General features: G+C 49.5%; 1 protein-coding gene across 1 annotated transcript; it reads left to right on the top strand.

Annotated features, from left to right (window-relative positions):
* The first annotated feature begins 8,834 nt into the window (after positions 1-8,834).
* SMIM43 (small integral membrane protein 43) lies at positions 8,835-9,026 on the top strand. The gene has a single exon (XM_066360165.1). The coding sequence runs from the start codon at positions 8,835-8,837 to the stop codon at positions 9,024-9,026; it is 192 nt and encodes a 63-aa protein (XP_066216262.1).
* Positions 9,027-18,394: the final 9,368 nt, after the last annotated feature.

Genomic DNA, 18,394 nt, shown 5'->3' with positions numbered 1-18,394 from the left:
CTGTTGGATTGCTCCCTTTATCATTATGTAGTGACTTTCTTTATCAGCGGTACTCAACCTGTGGGCCGCGACCCCGGCGGGGGTCAAACGTCCAAAACACAGGGGTCGCCTAAAGCCATTGGAAATACATATTTTATTTAAAAATGTATTGTATAATAAATATGTATTTTCCGATGGCTTTAGGCGATCCATGTGTTTTGGTCATTCGACCCCCGCTAGGGTCGCGACCCACAGGTTGAGAACCGCTTTTCTTTATCTCTTATTATAGTCTTTGTTTTAAAGTCCATTTTGTCTGATATAAGTATTGCTACCCCAGCTTTTTTTTCATTTCCATTTGCGTGAAATATTTTTTTCCATCCATTTATCTTTAGTTTATGTGCATCTTTTGTTTTAAGGTGTGTCTCTTGTAGACAGCATATGTATGGGTCCTGTTTTCTCATCCACACAGCTACCCTATGTCTTTTGATCGGATCATTTAATCCATTTACATTTAAGTTATTATTCATATGTAATTGTTTATTGACATTTTATTCTTTAAAATTGTATTCCTCTTTTGCTATTTTCTTTTTCTCCTTTGATCTGTTTACAACAGGCCCCTTAGCATTTCTTGCAGCCTTGGTTTGGTTGTAGTGAGTTCCCTGAGTTGTTTTTTTTTTTTTGTCTGGGAAGCTTTTTATTTCTCCTTCAATTTTAAACGATAGCCTTGCTGGATAAAGTAGTCTTGGTTGTAGGCTCTTGTTCTGCATTACTTTGAATATTTCTTGCCATTCCCTTCTGGCCTCAAGTGTTTCTGTTGAGAAGTTGGAAGTCATCCTTATGGGGGCTCCTTTGTAGGTGATAGTCTTTTTTTCTCTAGCAGCTCTTTATCACTTAGCTTTGGTATTTTAATTATGATGTGTCTTGGTGTTGATTTCTTTGGGTTTCTCTTTAATGGAGTCCTCTGTGCTTCCTGAACATGTGAGGTGTTTTCCTGCCTTAATTGAGGGAAGTTTTCAGCTATGATATTCTTGAACAAAGTCTCTATCCCTTGTTCTTTCTCTTCTTCTTCAGGAACCCCTATGATGCGGATGTTATTTCTCTTCATGGTGTCACAGAGCTCTCTTAGAGTTTCCTCAGACTTTTTGAGTCTCCTTTCTTTTTTCTGATCTGCTTCCATGCCTTTATTTATCATGTCCTCTAACTCGCTAATTCAATTCTCAGCTTCATCCATCCTGCTTTTAATTCCTTCCATTGTGTTCTTCATTTCTGATATTGTATTTGTCATTTCTGACTGATTCTTTTTTATTATATCAATGTCCTTTTTTATATCTGCTATCTCTTTATTTAGGTGTTCATAATGACCATCTATTGTTGTTTTAATATCTTTGAGCATCCTAACAATCGTTATTTTAAACTCTGCATCTGGTAATTTGGTTATATCTGATTCATTCAGGTCCTTTTCTGGGGATTTTTCTTGACTCATTTGTGTTGTATTTCTCTGCCTTCTCATCTTCTCTGTGTAAAAGAAGGTCTTGGCCACTGGAGTCCACTGGGTGTGGCCTCTGTTCCCTAGGTATGGTCTGTCTGCAGGCCCGCCACCCCCTCTGCTGTTGCTGCCTAGAGCCTTTGGGTGTGGGCATGCCAGTGCCTTTCCACTGGGGCTGTTACTGTGGTTTCCGCCTTTCCTTCACGGGGTGGTTGTGATCACGTGCTCGGGCGTACAAGCCTTGGTGGGCTTGGCCTTCGCCCTGGCCCCGTGGATGGTGTTATGCTCGGCCCTGAGGGTAGAGATGAGCACCTTTGCTCAGCTGCGGGTCTCTGCCTGTTTCCAGGCTTCCGCCTCACCCTTGTAGGAGGAGCCCACTCGTGGGACGGCTGCAAGCCTTGGCTCCACAGGCCAGGTGGGACTCGTTACCTTCATGATTTTAATGACCAGCTATGTGTTGATTACTCCTTGATATGTTGTATGATCCCAGGCGGACCCTCCTAGACGCTGGATGTCTCTAAGTGTTCTGTGGACATTGCTAGTTTTCTCTTTCTCCCATATTTGTTCTTCTTTGTGTTCCCTTGAGGGAACAGAAACACCCCAGTAGCCAGTAAGCCAGGGCACCCTTTTTGAGCCCTTTGTTATCACACACCCCTACTTGTAAGTCACCAGGTCCAGTGGAGGCCACCTGCTAATCCCTCTCTCCCGTTGGTTTTCCCCAGTCCTGTCCCTACGACCATCACTCAGGTCGCAGTCATCTTTGGCATAAACCGTTGTATCAGCCACCTGCTTGGCCTCCCTGTCTCCAGCCTCTTCTTCGTTCACTGTCCACTCTGCGTGGTGTTACTGAAATACACACCTAACTGTGCTGTCCTAAGTACAGCCCTCCCATGACGTCCCATTGCTCTTAGGACGCGTCACAAAGCCCGTACTGTGGTTTCCAGGGCTGTGTGTGTCTGGGCATGGTAGCAACCTCCAGACATTTAATTTTTCCCCCCAAATCCTGAGTAGGTAAGGATTTTGTTGCATAGATAAATAAGATAATGGGCCATTAATACAGTTCAGACCTGTATTAATGTGATGCTTTCTCCCTTTTGGGAAGGGAGCCATGAATGTCCACTCGATCTTAACAAGATAATTACTCATGCTTTGCAAATAACTATTGCTGGAACCATTGTGACAGATGTCACGTTGGAGGCTTCAGGCCCTCGCAAACAAGCCAGCAAGCACCTTCAACCTTTAAACCAACACAGTGCCTTTATGCCACGTACCTCTGTGCTGTGTGAAAACGGCGCGACAGACTCTTTCCCGGAACCTCTGCCCACGTTGTATAAATGATGTGAGAGGTCGATAATGAAACTGACCTCCTTTATTCAAACTAGTTTCCAAACCCTCTACAGAAGCACAGACGGTGTTTTCGTCACCTCCGGTTACACGACGGATCCCACAGTCCGCCAGGGTACTGTGGAGGGCCGAGTATCACCGGGCCAGGCTCCCAATGATGCATCGAGACATTTGTTCCAGAATGGGGGTGCTTGACAGAATCCCGAACAGCCAGCCCACCCACAGCACGTTTAGCCAAGGAACACGCACTTCCCAGGCTGCCCACAGCCTTCCACTTTCCCACAAGGGAGCCAGCGTCTTGGTAACTGGGTGTTGAGACAGCAGCTGGGAACTGCATTTCATGGGGCAGGGGTGTGCGTGGAGAGAATGGTTCAACCCAGCAGCGCGTTCAGCTTTGTCCTGGAGGACTGCAGGGAGCTGATCGACTTTGTGTAAAATCACACCCATAGCAATCAGCAGCAGGAAAGAATGATATAAAACTTGCATCAGTGAATGTATTGGAATGGCGGGAGTCCCCCCTCCCTTAATTTCGTGGAGATGCTGTTTGTGCCACAGATGAAAATCAGGGAGGGCTATAGGGCCTGCCTAGCAGCTCTGGCTGGGGACAGACTCATCACCCGGCTCCCATCTGAACTCTTAGAAAGCAGCCCTGCACACCTGCAGGCGTGGCTCCACCCTGGGCCAGTCCCCTCAGGCTGGGATCTCTATTTTGGCTCAGGACTTGTGACATCAGTTAGCAAATTGTGCTCACTGGATTGGCCCAAACTGTAAAAGCCCTGTGCTCAGTAACCATGGTCTGTCAGGTCCTCTGGAGATGCAAGGGGCTGAGTTCTCCCCTTCTGTCACAGTGGGTGTCACTCTGCCACGAAGAAGCAGGGGATATGGAGTGAGGCAGGAAGCTTGGGAGCAGAGCTTGTAGTGACATCAGGAGCGCCAGATCCTGCCCAGCTGCCACGGGAGAGTGACTGTGGGTGGACCAGCAGAACTGGCAGCACGGGTGACTAAGGGGACAGCGCAGGAGCATTTCTGAGGAAGGGTGGGAGGGGAGTCGTGAGAAGATGCCCACAGAGATGTGACACATTAGTGTGTACTCCGTGTATGGGAGGGACGTCACAGTCTGTATTAAGTGAGGTGGGCATGCATGAAGAACGATGTCCTTGACACTCACTGACCAAGGTCATTGGTGGGTTCACTGACTCCACGCCGGAGGTTTAGAGACTGGAACTCAGCTCCTCACATCTCTGCAACAGGACAGTCTTGGCACAAAGAAGCAACCCGTTAGGTCAGCAACACTCTTGTGTGACTTCTGGTCCAAAAGACTCTCCTTGGGGTTTAGGGGAGCATGATGATGGAACCCCAGGGACCCACTGGGCTTGCCAAAACAGACTGAGTAGTCCCACTGAGCAGATAGGACGCCTTGGAAAGAACATACCTAAGTAGGAATGAGTGGCCTGGCAGGAAGCACGAAACGTCAACAGTTAGTAAGCTGACTCCTTGTCCTCAGGTCAGGTAGCACAGACTGCAGCTCCCTGTACAGACCTGCTAGTCAGTGTCACATCTCCGCGGGCACCTTCTCCATGGCTTTTTTGCCACCCCTCCCAGCAAAGGGCATTGTTCTACCCACCCACTCACCATCCTTCTTTCTTGGCTGCCTAATAACAAGAAATCAACTAGGAAGCCTCCAAATAAACAGCTTTATTTTACCCTCCCACTCCATTCTGTTTGTTTATATCACTTAGATTCATACAATATCAAATTATGTAACCCTTTTCCACATTCTGCCCTGCAATTGTTATCTGTTTCTTTAATCTCTGAATGTAGTCTTTTTATTTAAAAAAAATTTTTATTTATTCATTTTAGTGAGAGAGGGAGATAAAGAGAAAGAGAGACAGGAACATTGAGTTGCTCCTGCAGGTGTCCTGACCAGGGATTCAACTGGCAACCCCTGTGCTTTGGAATGACGCTCTAACCAACTGAGCTATCTGGTGAAGGCTGCAGTCTTTTCTTAAACAGAAAAAATTCCATAAAGGTGGGGGGAGGGTGCATCTTTTATTATTTGGCATGCTATCTAATGTGTAGTGCATAGCTGTGGAGGATACAGAGTTAATATCGGGGTTTTAATTTTCTTTACTTAGGGCCTGTGACAGTCCGTGTGCAATCAGACTTCTCAAGACCTCATGTCGACTTTAGATGAGTCTGCTTGTACTTCTGTGACTCTGTCTCAGACAAGCTGGTTGACCTTTCTCATTGTAGTTACACCAATGTGCTTTCCAGATCAGTATTTTTTATCACGTAACAACTAAGCCAACCCACCCCCAAGTCACAAATGTATTATGGTTTTGTGGGGTTTTTTCCTCCAAAAACCTTCTGGAATATAACAACAAAATATATTTGAATGCAGCGTTTTGATGTGATTGAATTCTAAAATCTGAATGACTCTTGGGACGTCAAGTGTGCTCATCTCTGAAAGCAACCCAGGCAGCTGCGCTCGCGTGCCTCTCATACTGTGGGAATTGGATCTGTGCGCTCTGTTCCTAAATTGAAGGCTGCCGCTGGGATCAAATTATTGTAGATCACTTCTGCGGAAGTGTCCTGCGGATTGGCTTACATGTGTACATCATTAGTATCATCAGTTTCTTTTCTTTTTTTTTTTTTTTTTTTTTTTTTTGTATTTTTCTGAAGTTGGAAATGGGGAGGCAGTCAGACAGACTCCCGCATGCGCCTGACCGGGATCCACCCGGCATGCCCACCAGGGGGCGATGCTCTGCCCATCTGGGGCGTTGCTCTGTTGCAACCAGAGCTGTTCTAGTGCCTGAGGCAGAGGCCACAGAGCCGTCCTCAGAGCCTGGGCCATCTTTGCTCCAATGGAGCCTTGGCTGCAGGAGGGGAAGAGAGAGACAGAGAGGAAGGAGAGGGGGAGGGGTGGAGAAGCAGATGGGTGCCTCTCCTGTGTGCCCTGGCCGGGAATTGAACCCAGGACTCCTGTACGCCAGGCTGACGCTCTACCACTGAGCCAACCGGCCAGGGCCAGTATCATCAGTTTCTGACAAGCATCCTGCTGATGCCCAGCTGCCAGTCCTCAGATGGTGTTCGGAGCAGCATGGCCAGTTTGGTGTCGCCGGCAGGTCAGGGAAAAGGTGTCCGGGGAGGATGCTAATGCCCAGGATCACATTCTGTGAATGCAGACGGCCCGTAACCCACCATCACGGCGCACACATGGCCATGGAGACAGCAACAGAGGAAGAATGCCAGCTCTCTATCCTGTGTGCCCTTTGTGTTACATGTTAAACATTTCATTTTTCAATTCAGTTGATTTTAAGAAACATCTGCAGAGCAACGACTAGGGTAGTGGAGTTCACCTTATATCACCTTGTGGGTTACACCCCTAAAACGCGTGCACACACACACACACACACACCAGAAGCACCTGAATAATCCCAACCACATGTGATGTGGAGGGGCAGTGGGGGACGTCGGAAAACCAGCAGTCTGGCACACGCCTCAGGCTGTTCTTGAGCACAATCCCCCACCCCCAAAAAGGCTTTTCGAAAAACTGTATTCCCTCTAAAATATTTGCTCTGCAAAGCTTGGGCACTGGCGATGTCTAATTTGTTTCTCAGAAGTTTAAATAGTGGCAGAGGGTTTTGTTATGGCACCGTGCAAATGTCTGCATCTTACAAGAAAGCTGTTTTGCACCCTCCAGCCATAAAAAGTACCACAGTGATTTGAACTCACCATCACCTGTTCAAAACATCAGAAAACAAGCTCCTCCTGTCTGTCAGAAATGTCATGTTCCTTTTTCTCTTCTAGTTTCCATTTCTATTCCATTTCTCCCACAGCTTCTCCCCTAATGCAATCAATGGCTCTTATGTTTAAAGTTTTCTATTGGCAACCTTGTTGTGCTGCTTCAGGTCATATATATCTATCGATAGCTAGCTAGCTGAGTGGATGGACGGACGGATGGATCGACGGACAGATAGATAGATGATAGACAGATATCCTCTCTAACCCTATGTGTGAGACCATTTTTTAGATGGACTTATCAATATGCAATATACATTTGACGAGGACAGCAGAAATCATGTATTTGATAAACAGCTATTACGTGCATTTTGTTGGCACAGATACCCTGAACCATGCCCAGAGGAGGCATAAAGCAAGACTCACTGGGTAGCCCCCCCCCCCATCTGGGAGCCAGCAGAGGGACACACGGTCTCTCTGGCTCCCACTGTGCAGTGACAGGTGTTCGGGCCTTGAAGCCCGCTCTGCAAAGCTTGGGCACTGGCGAGGGGACAGGGAGCACTTGTCCAGACTGTGTAGCAGTCGCGACTTCTTAGCGCTGGATGACTTTCTGAGGAAAAAGAAGCAACTGGAGTTCACGCACGCAGGGAGGAGGATCTCACTTTGTCAGCCTCACCTAACTGCTGAGGTCCGACATTGACTTGGCAATCAGCATATCCTTGGTCAACACCGTGCTCATTTTCTGCCCTCACAACAAACCCAAGGAGAGGTACAAGGGAGAGACTGAGTGGCAGGGAGGGGACATGACCCTGACAGGCGGGGCTAAGACTAAGACTAGTGGGGGGGGGGGCTTGAGAATTCCGGCTCACAGCTTGTTCCACACCAGCCTGGTTCCTGGGACCCCCTTTCGGCCCTGAAGCATCCATTTCTCACTGTCCTCCCATTCAATAATCTGGGACATGGATGTCAGGCCTTGTGCCCTCAATTCACTGAGCCCAGGGGCCTCCCCAGGCACAGCACAAACGAAGAATGACATGGAGTTAGAGGCCCACATCCTGGGTGGGGATAACCTGTTGTACTAGCAGCTTTGATAGCCAGACTCCCAGATGGCCTCAGTGAGCCCCCTTGAGTGCACATCCTTGGTGAACAGGGCTGATCTGTATGTCATAGGCTGTTGTGCGACTTGGGAAGCCAGCCGCAAAGGGCGCTGTCGCTTTTGCCTGGGTCTCGGGGGTGTCCTGCTCTGAGAAGCCAGCACCTGTGGCCAGGACGCCCAGGCAGCCCTGTGGAGAAGCGCCGGTGGGAAGGGACTGAGCTTCCCGCCAGCAGCCCGCCTCAGTTGCCAGTCCTAATGGGTCCTCCTGCTCCAGGTGACCAGGGTTCTGCTGATATCGGACTGTCACCTCCTGGGAAACCCCAGCCCAGCCTCCCCCCGCTGAGAGCTCCTGAATTCATGACTCACAGACACTGTGAGAGGTGACCGTTGTTTTAAGCTACAAAGTTTGGGGTGGTTTTCTTTCAAAGCTGCACCCTCTGGGTTATGGGTGATCTTCAGCCATACATACAGGTCAAGGACATAAAGGAACACTTTAAGTTGTTTGCTGTGTTTCACATTCCACCAAAGAAGTTGAATTTCAAGCCCACTTCGGAAAGCTCTGTGCTATGTAGCTTTTGAAATGTGTTTTGCTGTTAGTGCTTTCCTAAACAACCCGCTGTTGTCCGCAGAAAAGTGTTCTAACCTCAGTGCTTCTGCCACCCGCTTCAACCCGCTTCACCCTGCCCTCTCTGTTTCCTTTAATTCTTGGGTCTCTGGCCAGAGCATCGCCTGCCCTTTGGGGACGCCAGGACAGGGGGAAATAATGAAATTATTAGGAAGAGAGAGGGCTAGGGACTCCACTGGATGTTGGGGGTGGATCTGAAGATTATTTGCAACGTACCAGGCCCGACACCCCCTGGGAGGCTGAGCTGGGACCTCTTCTCCTGGTGTCCCCGCCCGCCCGTTGAAGTCCGCTCCTAGAAAAATTCGCACCGTTCCCGGAGCTCAGGAGAGGACCTCGGCGATGCGAAAGGGAGGCTCTCCTTCCTGCTGGGGGAGTCTAACAGGGATCATACTAGCTCCTGGGCGCTCTCCCCAGCTGGGGGAGTGGGGGAGGCCGGGCGCGGACCCGGAGGAGACCGGAGGCAGGAGCGCGCAGGCGGCGCCTCCCGGCTTGCTGCACCTGGCGGGCCGCTCACGGCCGCTGAGCGCGGCGTCCCCGTCCCCGTCTCCGTCTCCGTCTCCGGCATGGAGTGGGAGCTCAACTTCCTGATCTACCTGGCGCTCTTCTTCTTCCTGCTCTTCCTACTTTTCCTCCTGCTCTTCGCGCTCATCAGGCAGCTGTTGAACTCCGCAGCCAGCACGGCCGGGGTGCTCCAGCCTGGGCGCCTCTCGCTGCACCGGGAGCCCTGGGGTTTCTGTCGCGAGCAGGAGGCGTGACCCGCCGGGGCGGGACCGGCGGGAGGGCGCCGCGCCGCGTGGGCACGCCCGGGTCTCGGCCTCGATTCCCTGTGGGCGCGGCTGCCCGGGTTCCAGGGCCGCACCGCCTTCCGCGTGGGCAGGTGGGTTTCGGCGTGGGAGGATCCGCGAAGCGCTGAGCGTCTCTGCTTCTGCGGGGGGCTCACGCTCCTGCACTCCTGGGTGCGGGGTCAACAGGTGCGCGGGGCTGGGCTGGGGCTGTGCTCTTGGGGATGGACCAGTTTTTCCCATTTCTGGGGCGGGGAGAGACGCAGAACTGAGGGGAGTTCAGCCTTTGGGGCTGGAATAGCATTGGGCACCTGCCAGTTCTTCCAGGTCCAGCTGCAGTTTAGCTTGTATTCAAGGGGTGAAAACTAAACCATTCAGATGATTCAGTCCAGCCACTTCCAAGCAGTCGAATGTCAACGTAAACATCCAAATTATTGTGGGTTTGGGGTGGCAGGCAGGAGGAAAGAGGGCGCACTTCAAGTATGGCGAATACTGCTTTAAGATCCGTGCACTCTGGTGGAGGCTAAACGGGCCAAGACCTGCGGCGCCGGGGCGTACCGGGATCCTGTCCTCCGCGTGACCCCTCCTCTCATTCTTGCACCTCCGGGTTGGTGTCTGGGTTGCTGCCCCCGTGAGTTGAGAATCTGGAACTGCGGAAGGGTGAGCGTAGTGAGTCCTTTGAGGTTGCCAGGGAAGGCTGGCGAAAGCGGTGCTGTTTGCACATGGTAGGGCCACAGAAAAAAAGTCAGGGGCCGCGAGGCTGTCATTCCAGGGCACGCGATGGAGCATTTGCCGGGGAGGGGGGAGGAAGGAGTGGACTTCTCACCGGGGTGCCCCGAGCACTCTTCAGACAATGTTAACTTGGAAAACAACCGCTTCATCGTACAGATGCTTTTTACTTGATTTCTGCGACCTCAGCTCCGAAACAAGCTGCTCTCCTTGGTGGATGTGCCCAGGACCAAGCCTCAGTTACAGCCTGTACCCCGGGAACCTGCACCAAGGGGCGGGGCCAACCAGAGATGGAGGACTTCCCCTACGGTGAGCGGGGACCACCCTGGGTTACACTGTGTCCTTGGTTGTGGATAAACTTGTGAGGACCCAGGGTCTACAAAAGCGAGGTTAGGGTGGAGGGAACGGGCGCGGGGAGGTGAAGGTCTGTCCCGCGCTCAGAACCAGTGAGCTTCCACCAGCGCCAAGGGCCACACCGGCTCCTCCTCCAGCCAAGCATGGGTGCCCAGGGAGAGGGTCCTAGAGACTGGACTGGGGCGTGGGGAGTGTTCGCCATCTTAATGAGCAGTCTGCTCTTTTGGAAAACTGGGTGCTCTTGAACTAGAAATAGGTTAATGCAGATATAATGCAGATTTTGGGTTTCAATCATGTTAGGCTGGGATCCTGTCCATGTCATGTCTGCAGTATTGGAACTATTGATTAATTTCTAGACACAAAGAAAGACCGTATCAAGAGGCTAAAAAACAACAAAATACTACATTTTCCCCAAGCTGTTATTATGGAAGTGAAGTGGAAGACAATTGCTTGGACACTTCCAGGAGGAGGACAACGATCTTACCAGGGTGAGTTAATTATGGGGAAACTTTTTGGCCAGAGACATTCAGATAATTTCCCATATTTTCTGTTTCACTTTGCGAGAGCAGACCTGTTGTTAATGAAGTAAGTGGTTTATTTAAAAATATTGTTCTTTTTAAAAAATTTTTTTATTTATTGACTTTAACGAGAGCGGGGGAGAGGGGGGAGGGGGACATCCATCTGTTCCTGTATGTGTCCTGACCAGGAAATGGAACTGGCAACCTCTGTACTTCAGGATGATGCTCTAACCAATTGAGCTCTCTGGCCAGGGCATAAGAAGTTTATTTTAAATATAAAATCATGAGCAAATGATGACATATATGCATACCTGTCTTTATCAGAGCTCTAGTCACACTTGATCAGGGTTCCCACTCGGAGTCCCTGGTCAGCTGCGGCGATGCTACACTGTGCTTTGAACGATACTTCTCTGACTGGTCAACGCCCTTCAATCCTTTAGTTATAGGTGGTATGGTCAACATGGACGTTGAGGCTGAGTGTGGCAGTAATTAATTGGCAATCGCAGTCGTTCACAAGGATGGACAACAGTCATTTCATCCTTTATAAGTAACCAGCGTGCACATTATTCCAGCCTCCTGCTTGACCCCCTGATTTTGCAACCCCTTCATGCTGCCTAGGCACGGCGCCCAGAGTTCCAGCACCCCGACTCTTCCAGACCGAGGACTGCGGAGACCTCAGGGTGAGTGGCCTGCTGCATCCTGGTGTTGACCCATTTCCCTGCTGGTTCTGCTGACTCGCTTTCTTAGGAAAAAAGCGGTGGCCTTTCTTGCTTGTGCTTAGGGCCATTTCATAACCTCCTGGTTATCTAATTTCTTAATTACCCCGTGCCCATTTACCCAACCTCCGCCTGGCACATGGCCCTACATGCTGAAAGTTAGGGTTCCTCACAGTTGCTCTCAGAGCTTTGAGCCATAAGACTCTTGCCTCTCCCCTCTGCTTTCTGAGCCCCTGCCTTTGAAACTTGGACACCTGTGTAGGGGTCACCTTTTTCTAGTCATTTATTCAATCATCGTTTTTCCGAAACCCAGCATGGACTGATCTGCCAAATTAGAACTCCTTTTGGGCTCGCATTTTCTGCTACCTGTTAAACATTCTTGATCTAAAGCTCTGTCCCCACAAGGGGGTAGGTTCCGGGCTGCACATATTGGCTGTTCCGTCCCCTGATCACACCTGCGTTCTGACAATCATGGCACCATTTTTTTGAAGGTGGTGGGAGTTCAAGCCCAACATCAAGACATCTGAAAAAGTCAGGAACATTTAAATAACTACTTGTTATGTACGTGTAACCCGATTATAGAAGATTCCTGTGTTTTGTTTCCACTAAAAGGTTTTTAGTGGCTCTCTAGCACTGTTAGAAGCTGAGTCGAATTTCTTACATTGTAAGGAAATGGGCCATAACTTGATTATTCTGTAATGTTAGTGTTGTATTTCAAGCGTTCTTATTTCATTACTGTCTCTAAATTTCAGCCACTTAAAAAGGACTCCAAATCTCATTAGGGTGGTCTCGATGGTCTCACCGATCACCGCGTGGGCGAGAGCTGCGAATCTGCAGTCCTCCTTGGCAGATAGACATAACAGGCACACTGGCAACATCTAAATGTCTAAGGGAGCAGCAGCCTAGGTCTGAACTTCAGGTTCAGGGCACCGTTGCAGGTACAGGACCGGACCGAGGCCCTCTGGTCTCATTCTACAGAATCAGAGAAGGTCTCCCCAGACCGTGCCAGGCACTGGCTTTTCTGGGTATGACGCAGCCCGGGGATCTGTGTGTGGTTCTCTCGCAGGGGTGGAAACTTGGAAGTAGGTGAGCGAACGACAAGCGGCACCCCATTTTTAGCCTGACATTTCATGTTTCCAGTTCTGTCTTCAGTTTCAAAATAAGTGCACTAGTTACATTTTTTAAGTGGCCAGAATTTTAAACATTGTGAATGTTTGAAACCATGTAGGATAGTAGGAAATGCTTGTTTCTTCTTCTCTTTCTTTCTTTCTTCTTTTTTTTTTTTTTTTTTTTCTCACTCATATACCTACCCACCCAGGGGCTAGTAGAGCCCTGCTGGTCCTCGTGTGCTGCCTGGGAAGTATTTGCAGAGCCCCGGGCTCTGCTTCTCACTTTTCTAGCTCCTTCGAGATCCTTGTGCTTCCTAGAGACTGATCCCTGCTGCAGACTCCGGGATCATTCGGAAATCACCGTTGGGTGTTGGTACCCACACGGGGAAGGGGGGGACTGAGTCGTAGATCTTTGCTGTTGACTGTTTCTTTTCTTTCTTTTATTTTTTTTGTTTCAGTCAATGAAATAAATTCTCAATTCTCCATCTCTTACATTTTTTTCTTTTCTCTTCTTTCTTTCTTCTTTTTTAAGTGAGAGGAGGGGAGATAGTGAAACAGACTCCCGCATGCATCCTGACCAGGATCCACCTGGCAACCCCCAACTGGGGCTGATGCTCAAATCAGCCAATCTTTCCTCAGTGCCTATGGCCGATGCTTGGACCAACTGAGCTATCCTCAGCGCCTGGGACTGACAGACGCTCAAACCAGTCAAGCCAGCCACTGGCTAAGAAAGGGAAAGAGAGAGAAAAGGGGGAGACAGAGGGAAAGAGAAGCAGATAGTCACTTCTCCTGTGTGCCCTGACCAGGGGTTGAACCCAGGATGTCTGCACTCTAGCCAGTAAGCAAACTGGCCAGGGACTGTTTCTTATGTTGTTTACACAACACAAATGAAGTTATACCTAAAGCCATGAGCTGATTGTCTGAGCAGTGAGCATCTGACCATACAGGAGTTTGGGTAAGCACCAGGCGGCCCTGTGTCTGAGACAGTAATCAGGACATAAGAGGCACTTGGAAAAACACTCCCTGATGGGATGAGCTAAAAATCCTCCAGTTTTCCTTAATAACAGCTACTTTACATCAGTGGTCCCCAACCCCCTGGGCCGCGGACTGGTACCGGTCCGTGGGCCATTTGGTACCAGTCTGCAGAGAAAAAATAAATAACTTACATTATTTCCATTTTATTTATATTTAAGTCTGAACGATGTTTTATTTTTAAAAAATGACCAGATTCCCTCTGTTACATCCTTCTAAGACTCACTCTTGACGCTTGTCTCGGTCATGTGATACATTTATCCATCCCACCCTAAAGACCGGTCCGTGAAAATATTTTCTGACATTAAACTGGTCTGTGGCCCAAAAAAGGTTGGGGACCACTGCTTTACATGATAAGTCTAATCATTTCCTCCATTCATGGTCTGTATAGATGTGGGTGGGTTCAAGTGAAAATTCTATGCTCAACTTTTCTGTTTTATTTGTATGACCCTGGAGTTCCTTGAACTGACTGAGTTATGTACAGACTCTTCAGGGCAGGTGTTTCTCACTTCCAGGTGGGAATCTTGCTTTCCTGTTGGGAATCCAGGTGGATGGCTCTCTCCGAGGGGCTGAACTGACAGCGGCTGCACAAAGCAGGGGTTTCGCTTCGCCCAAGGAAACGAGGGTTCGACTGTCGCTGTCATTGTATCAGCAGCTCACAGACGTCAGGGTCGAAGTGGCCCCTGAGGTTCCCTGGCTTTCCCTTTGGGTTCCCCGAAAGGAGACCCAGGAAGCCGGAAGGGCATGCTGGTTTGAGTGCGCACCCTTGCACAGAGCTTTCTTGCTGTCTGATGGCTTTGCTTGCATCTCCTTGGCCAGACCGTGTCCTTGGTGACTGCCGGACCTCTCGCTGCCTGGCATGGAAATCCGCTCTCACTGGATAAGGACAAAGATAACAGTGGATCTCTGGTGAGCAACTCGTGGTCTGTTTCCTGGCTACGGAACATGGTTTTAAAGGAGCATGACATTGGACAGCTCAGCACTGAAGTGCCTTTGTGACCAGCCACTCGCTGAGGACAGAGGCACTGCTCGGAGAGTGCATGGGGAGGACGCGCTGTTGGGCTTATCTCCCAGCACTTGTCAGGACCGACCTGGTCTCTCAGCCCACGACAGCCAGCCCACGCCAGAGTTTTCTGGAGGAGGGCCTGGGAACACGCACACTCACATCAGTGTCATCTCTTCACGGAGGTTGTGATGCAGGAGGTTCCCACGGGGCTGCTCACCCCCTCTCTGATTTCCCTGACGGATTTTTGGAGGAGTCTGGTTGGTGTATTTGATTCCCACCCCACAGTCACCCCTGTCACACACAGGGGAGGGCATTTGATGCAAAGAAGTCACTTCCCCCCTGACTGTGACTCCACCTCCCGTCCAGGAATATTCTGGGAGAAGCACAGTCTCAGAGCTGTCTCCACAGGCAGCCCACACCCTGGCTCAGCGAAGGGAGAAGGAGGGAACACTTCCTACGAGCAGAGCTGTCAGAGAGAACTCTCTGTGGTGACAGAAACAGTCCCTATCCGCGCTGTCCAGGTGGGTAGCCGCTGGCCACGCGTGTAACAATGTGTGTGTGTGGGGGGGAGGGGAAGTAGTTTTCATTTCATTTAATGTCTGAATAAAATGTATGTAACTCCTAAGTCATTTAAACAGCCACATGTGTAAATAAAAAAAGAGAAAAAAGCCCTGGCCAGTTGGCTCAGTGGTAGAGCATTGGCTTGGTGTGCAGGAGTCCTGGGTTTGATTCCCGGCCAGGGCACACAGGAGAAGCGCCCATCTGCTTCTCCACCCCTCCCCCTCTCCTTCCTCTCTGTCTCTCTCTTCCCCTCCCGCAGCCAAGGCTCCACTGGTGCAAAGTTTGCCTGGGCACTGAGGATGGCTCTGTGGCCTCTGCCTCAGGCACTAGAATGGCTCTGATTGTGGCAGAGCAATGCCCCAAGATGGGCAGAGCATTGCCCCATGGTGGGCATGCCGGGTGGATCCCGGTCGAGCGCGTGTGGGAGTCTGTCTGGCTGCATCCTGGTTTCCAGCTTCGGAAAAATACTAAATATATGAATAAAATAAAATAAACAGCCACATGTGGCTAGTGGCCACTGCGTTGTGCGGCACAGTCCCCATCTCCGTCCTCCTTAATGTTGTGGAATGAGCCTGTGCTTGCTCCGTGGTCGTCCGTTCCCCCTCGCCATTCAACTTCTCTCCCAGAGGAGAAGAAAGAAAGGCAACTAAATTCAAGACGGGAGCAGACACTAACTTGACGTCTGTACCTCACGTGTACAAACAGAGTGGTCTCCAGGAAGAGGGTCCGCGATCGGTGTTAGTGATGATCGGTAATGGGGAAATGGTGGTGCTGTCCACCTATCATTCCTGGTGGACACCCGTGTCCCTTGTCAGAGGAAGTCAGCAGAGCTGGGGTTTGTTCCCATGTGCAATCCATTCTGTGCTACTTTATTTTAGTCCTATTGTGGCTGCCAAGTGGTTGTTCCATGAGTGTTTTTCAAAATACTTCATGGTTTCTATTTTTAAAAAGGCTGTCCAATGAAAAAAACATAGCCCTGGCCGGTTGGCTCAGCAGTAGAGCGTCGGCCTAGCGTGCGGAGGACCCGGGTTCGATTCCCGGCCAGGGCACACAGGAGAAGCGCCCATTTGCTTCTCCACCCCTCCGCCGCACTTTCCTCTCTGTCTCTCTCTTCCCCTCCCGCAGCCAAGGTTCCTTTGGAGCAAAGATGGCCTGGGCGCTGGGGATGGCTCTGTGGCCTCTGCCTCAGGCGCTAGAGTGGCTCTGGTCGCAACATGGCGACGCCCAGGATGGGCAGAGCATCGCCCCCTGGTGGGCAGAGCGTCGCCCCATGGTGGGCGTGCCGGGTAGATCCCGGTTGGGCGCATGCGGGAGTCTGTCTGACTGTCTCTCCCTGTTTCCAGCTTCAGAAAAATGAAAAAAACAAAAAAACAAAAAAACACCATAATCACATGTAACTCAGTTTTGTGAGTGTGTGTGTGTGTGTGTGTGTTTGAATTACTATTACTTACATTTTTAGACAGTTAATTCAGGTGAGATAAATGGATACAAAGAAATCTTTACTTTTGTGTCAGATCTCCTTTTTGATGGGCATGCCTCTCTGCCAAATGAATGTATCTTTTTAAACACAATAAATGATTCTTTCCTTGCATTCAGAGTTTGGGTAAAAATATGAGGGCAGCAATGGTAGTGGGTTCACGCTTTTGTCAATTGTCTACGCCGACCGTAACTTGGATCTTGTTTCTCTACAAATGCCCTGTTTTGGGTTGTTTGTCTTTCCTTGTTGTGTTGTAAGAATTCTCAACAGATCCCAGAAACTATGCCTTTATGAGATCAATGCTTTGCAACAGTTTTCTTCTAGTCTGTGGCTCAGCTGTTCATTTTCTTAACATGTTTACGAAGTATCCACTTTGTTCCTGACGTTGCAGACACCATACACAGTGCAAATAAGGCGCTGAGCTTCCTACCTGAGTTTAGGGAGTCGCCGTTTCTCCCCCATGTGGTTCTTCCTGCCGCATTTCAGCCCCAGTTGGCTGTGGGTCCTCACTGTTGCCTGACACTTCACATTCGCATCCCATTGTAATAGTGCTTCCTAAGGGATTACTCTTCCTCCTCCAACTCTCAGCTTGCAACTTTTCCTTTTTTTTAGGTTTTATTTATTCATTTTTTTTAGAGAGAGAGAGAGAGAGAGAAGAGGGGAGGAGCGGGAAATATTAACTCCCACATGTGCCTTGACCAGGCAAGCCCAGGGTTTCGAACCAGTGACCTCAGCATTCCAGGTCGATGCTTTATCCACTGTGCCACCACAGATCAGGCACAACTTTTCCTTCCTCCCTTTCTTTCCTTTCCTTCCTTTCCTTCCTTTCTTTCCCTCCCTCCCTCCCTCCCTCCCTCCCTCCTTTCCTCCCTCCCTTTCTTTCTTTCTTTCTTCCTTCCTTTCTCTTTCTCTCTTTCTCTCTCTCTCCCTCCCTCCCTTCCATCCTTCCTTATGTCTTTCCTTCCTTCCTTCCTTCCTTCCTTCCTTCCTTCCTTCCTTCCTTCCTTCCTTCCTTCCTTCCTTCCTTCCTTCTTTCTTTCTTTCTTTCTTTCTTTCTTTCTTTCTTTCTTTCTTTCTTTCTTTCTTTCTTTCTTTCTTTCTTTCTTTTAATGGTGTTCTAAAAGAAGATACAACACCAATACAGAAAGGTGCAAGTTGTTGTGCATTTTAAGTTCAGCGTGCACCTAAATTTTGTTGTGTACCATACACAGCAACATATGTTTTATTACATAGTTTTGGACTGGTTTGGATGAAAATATTGTGTTTCTTGGCTCCTTTGTCTTTGAACTTTCGATAATGGATGGCAGAAGTTAAACCCATATTACAGGACTGAGGAAGGGTTAAGGACCCCCCCCCTCCAGGCAGGTCCTCAGGTGGGGGAGCTGACACTGTCACCTCCCCTAGGTCTAAAGGGGTGAAGAGAAGTGTGGCTTTAGGACCCAGGAGAGCAACACAGCCAACCATGGTGACTCAGTGCAGGGGAGGGGGAACAACAGAGGGAAGAACACTCAGATTGCACAGTCTTCCCAACTATTCATTTCTTCCAGTGGACAATCCAGCGAGAAGCCAGAGGACAAGGGCATTCTTTGAGGCCCCTGTGGGGATACAAGGCAGGTTGTCAAGGGTGAAAAAATAGATTTGGAGGATCACAATAACCCAGAACACAAGGCTACTCCAGGATTTCAGTGGCTCCTCATACTATCTTGTACCTGGTGCCATAATTTATGTCACTGACCTTGCAGGGATAGATACTCAGATTGTCTCCAGTCTCATTAGTATAAGTGAATAGAATAACGTTAGAAGTAGTTTTTCAGCTAAGTGTGCCCATAAGTATTTCCT

This window comes from Saccopteryx leptura, chromosome 1 (assembly GCF_036850995.1).
Source record: "Saccopteryx leptura isolate mSacLep1 chromosome 1, mSacLep1_pri_phased_curated, whole genome shotgun sequence".
Classification (NCBI taxonomy): domain Eukaryota; kingdom Metazoa; phylum Chordata; class Mammalia; order Chiroptera; family Emballonuridae; genus Saccopteryx; species Saccopteryx leptura.
Note: the sequence above shows the minus strand (reverse complement) of the source record. Positions and strands in the feature narration are given on the sequence as shown.

What these genes read in the sequence shown, in the direction of transcription:
- SMIM43 (XM_066360165.1), top strand. Translation starts at nt 8,835, where the DNA reads ATGGAGTGGGAGCTCAACTTCCTGATCTACCTGGCGCTCTTCTTCTTC.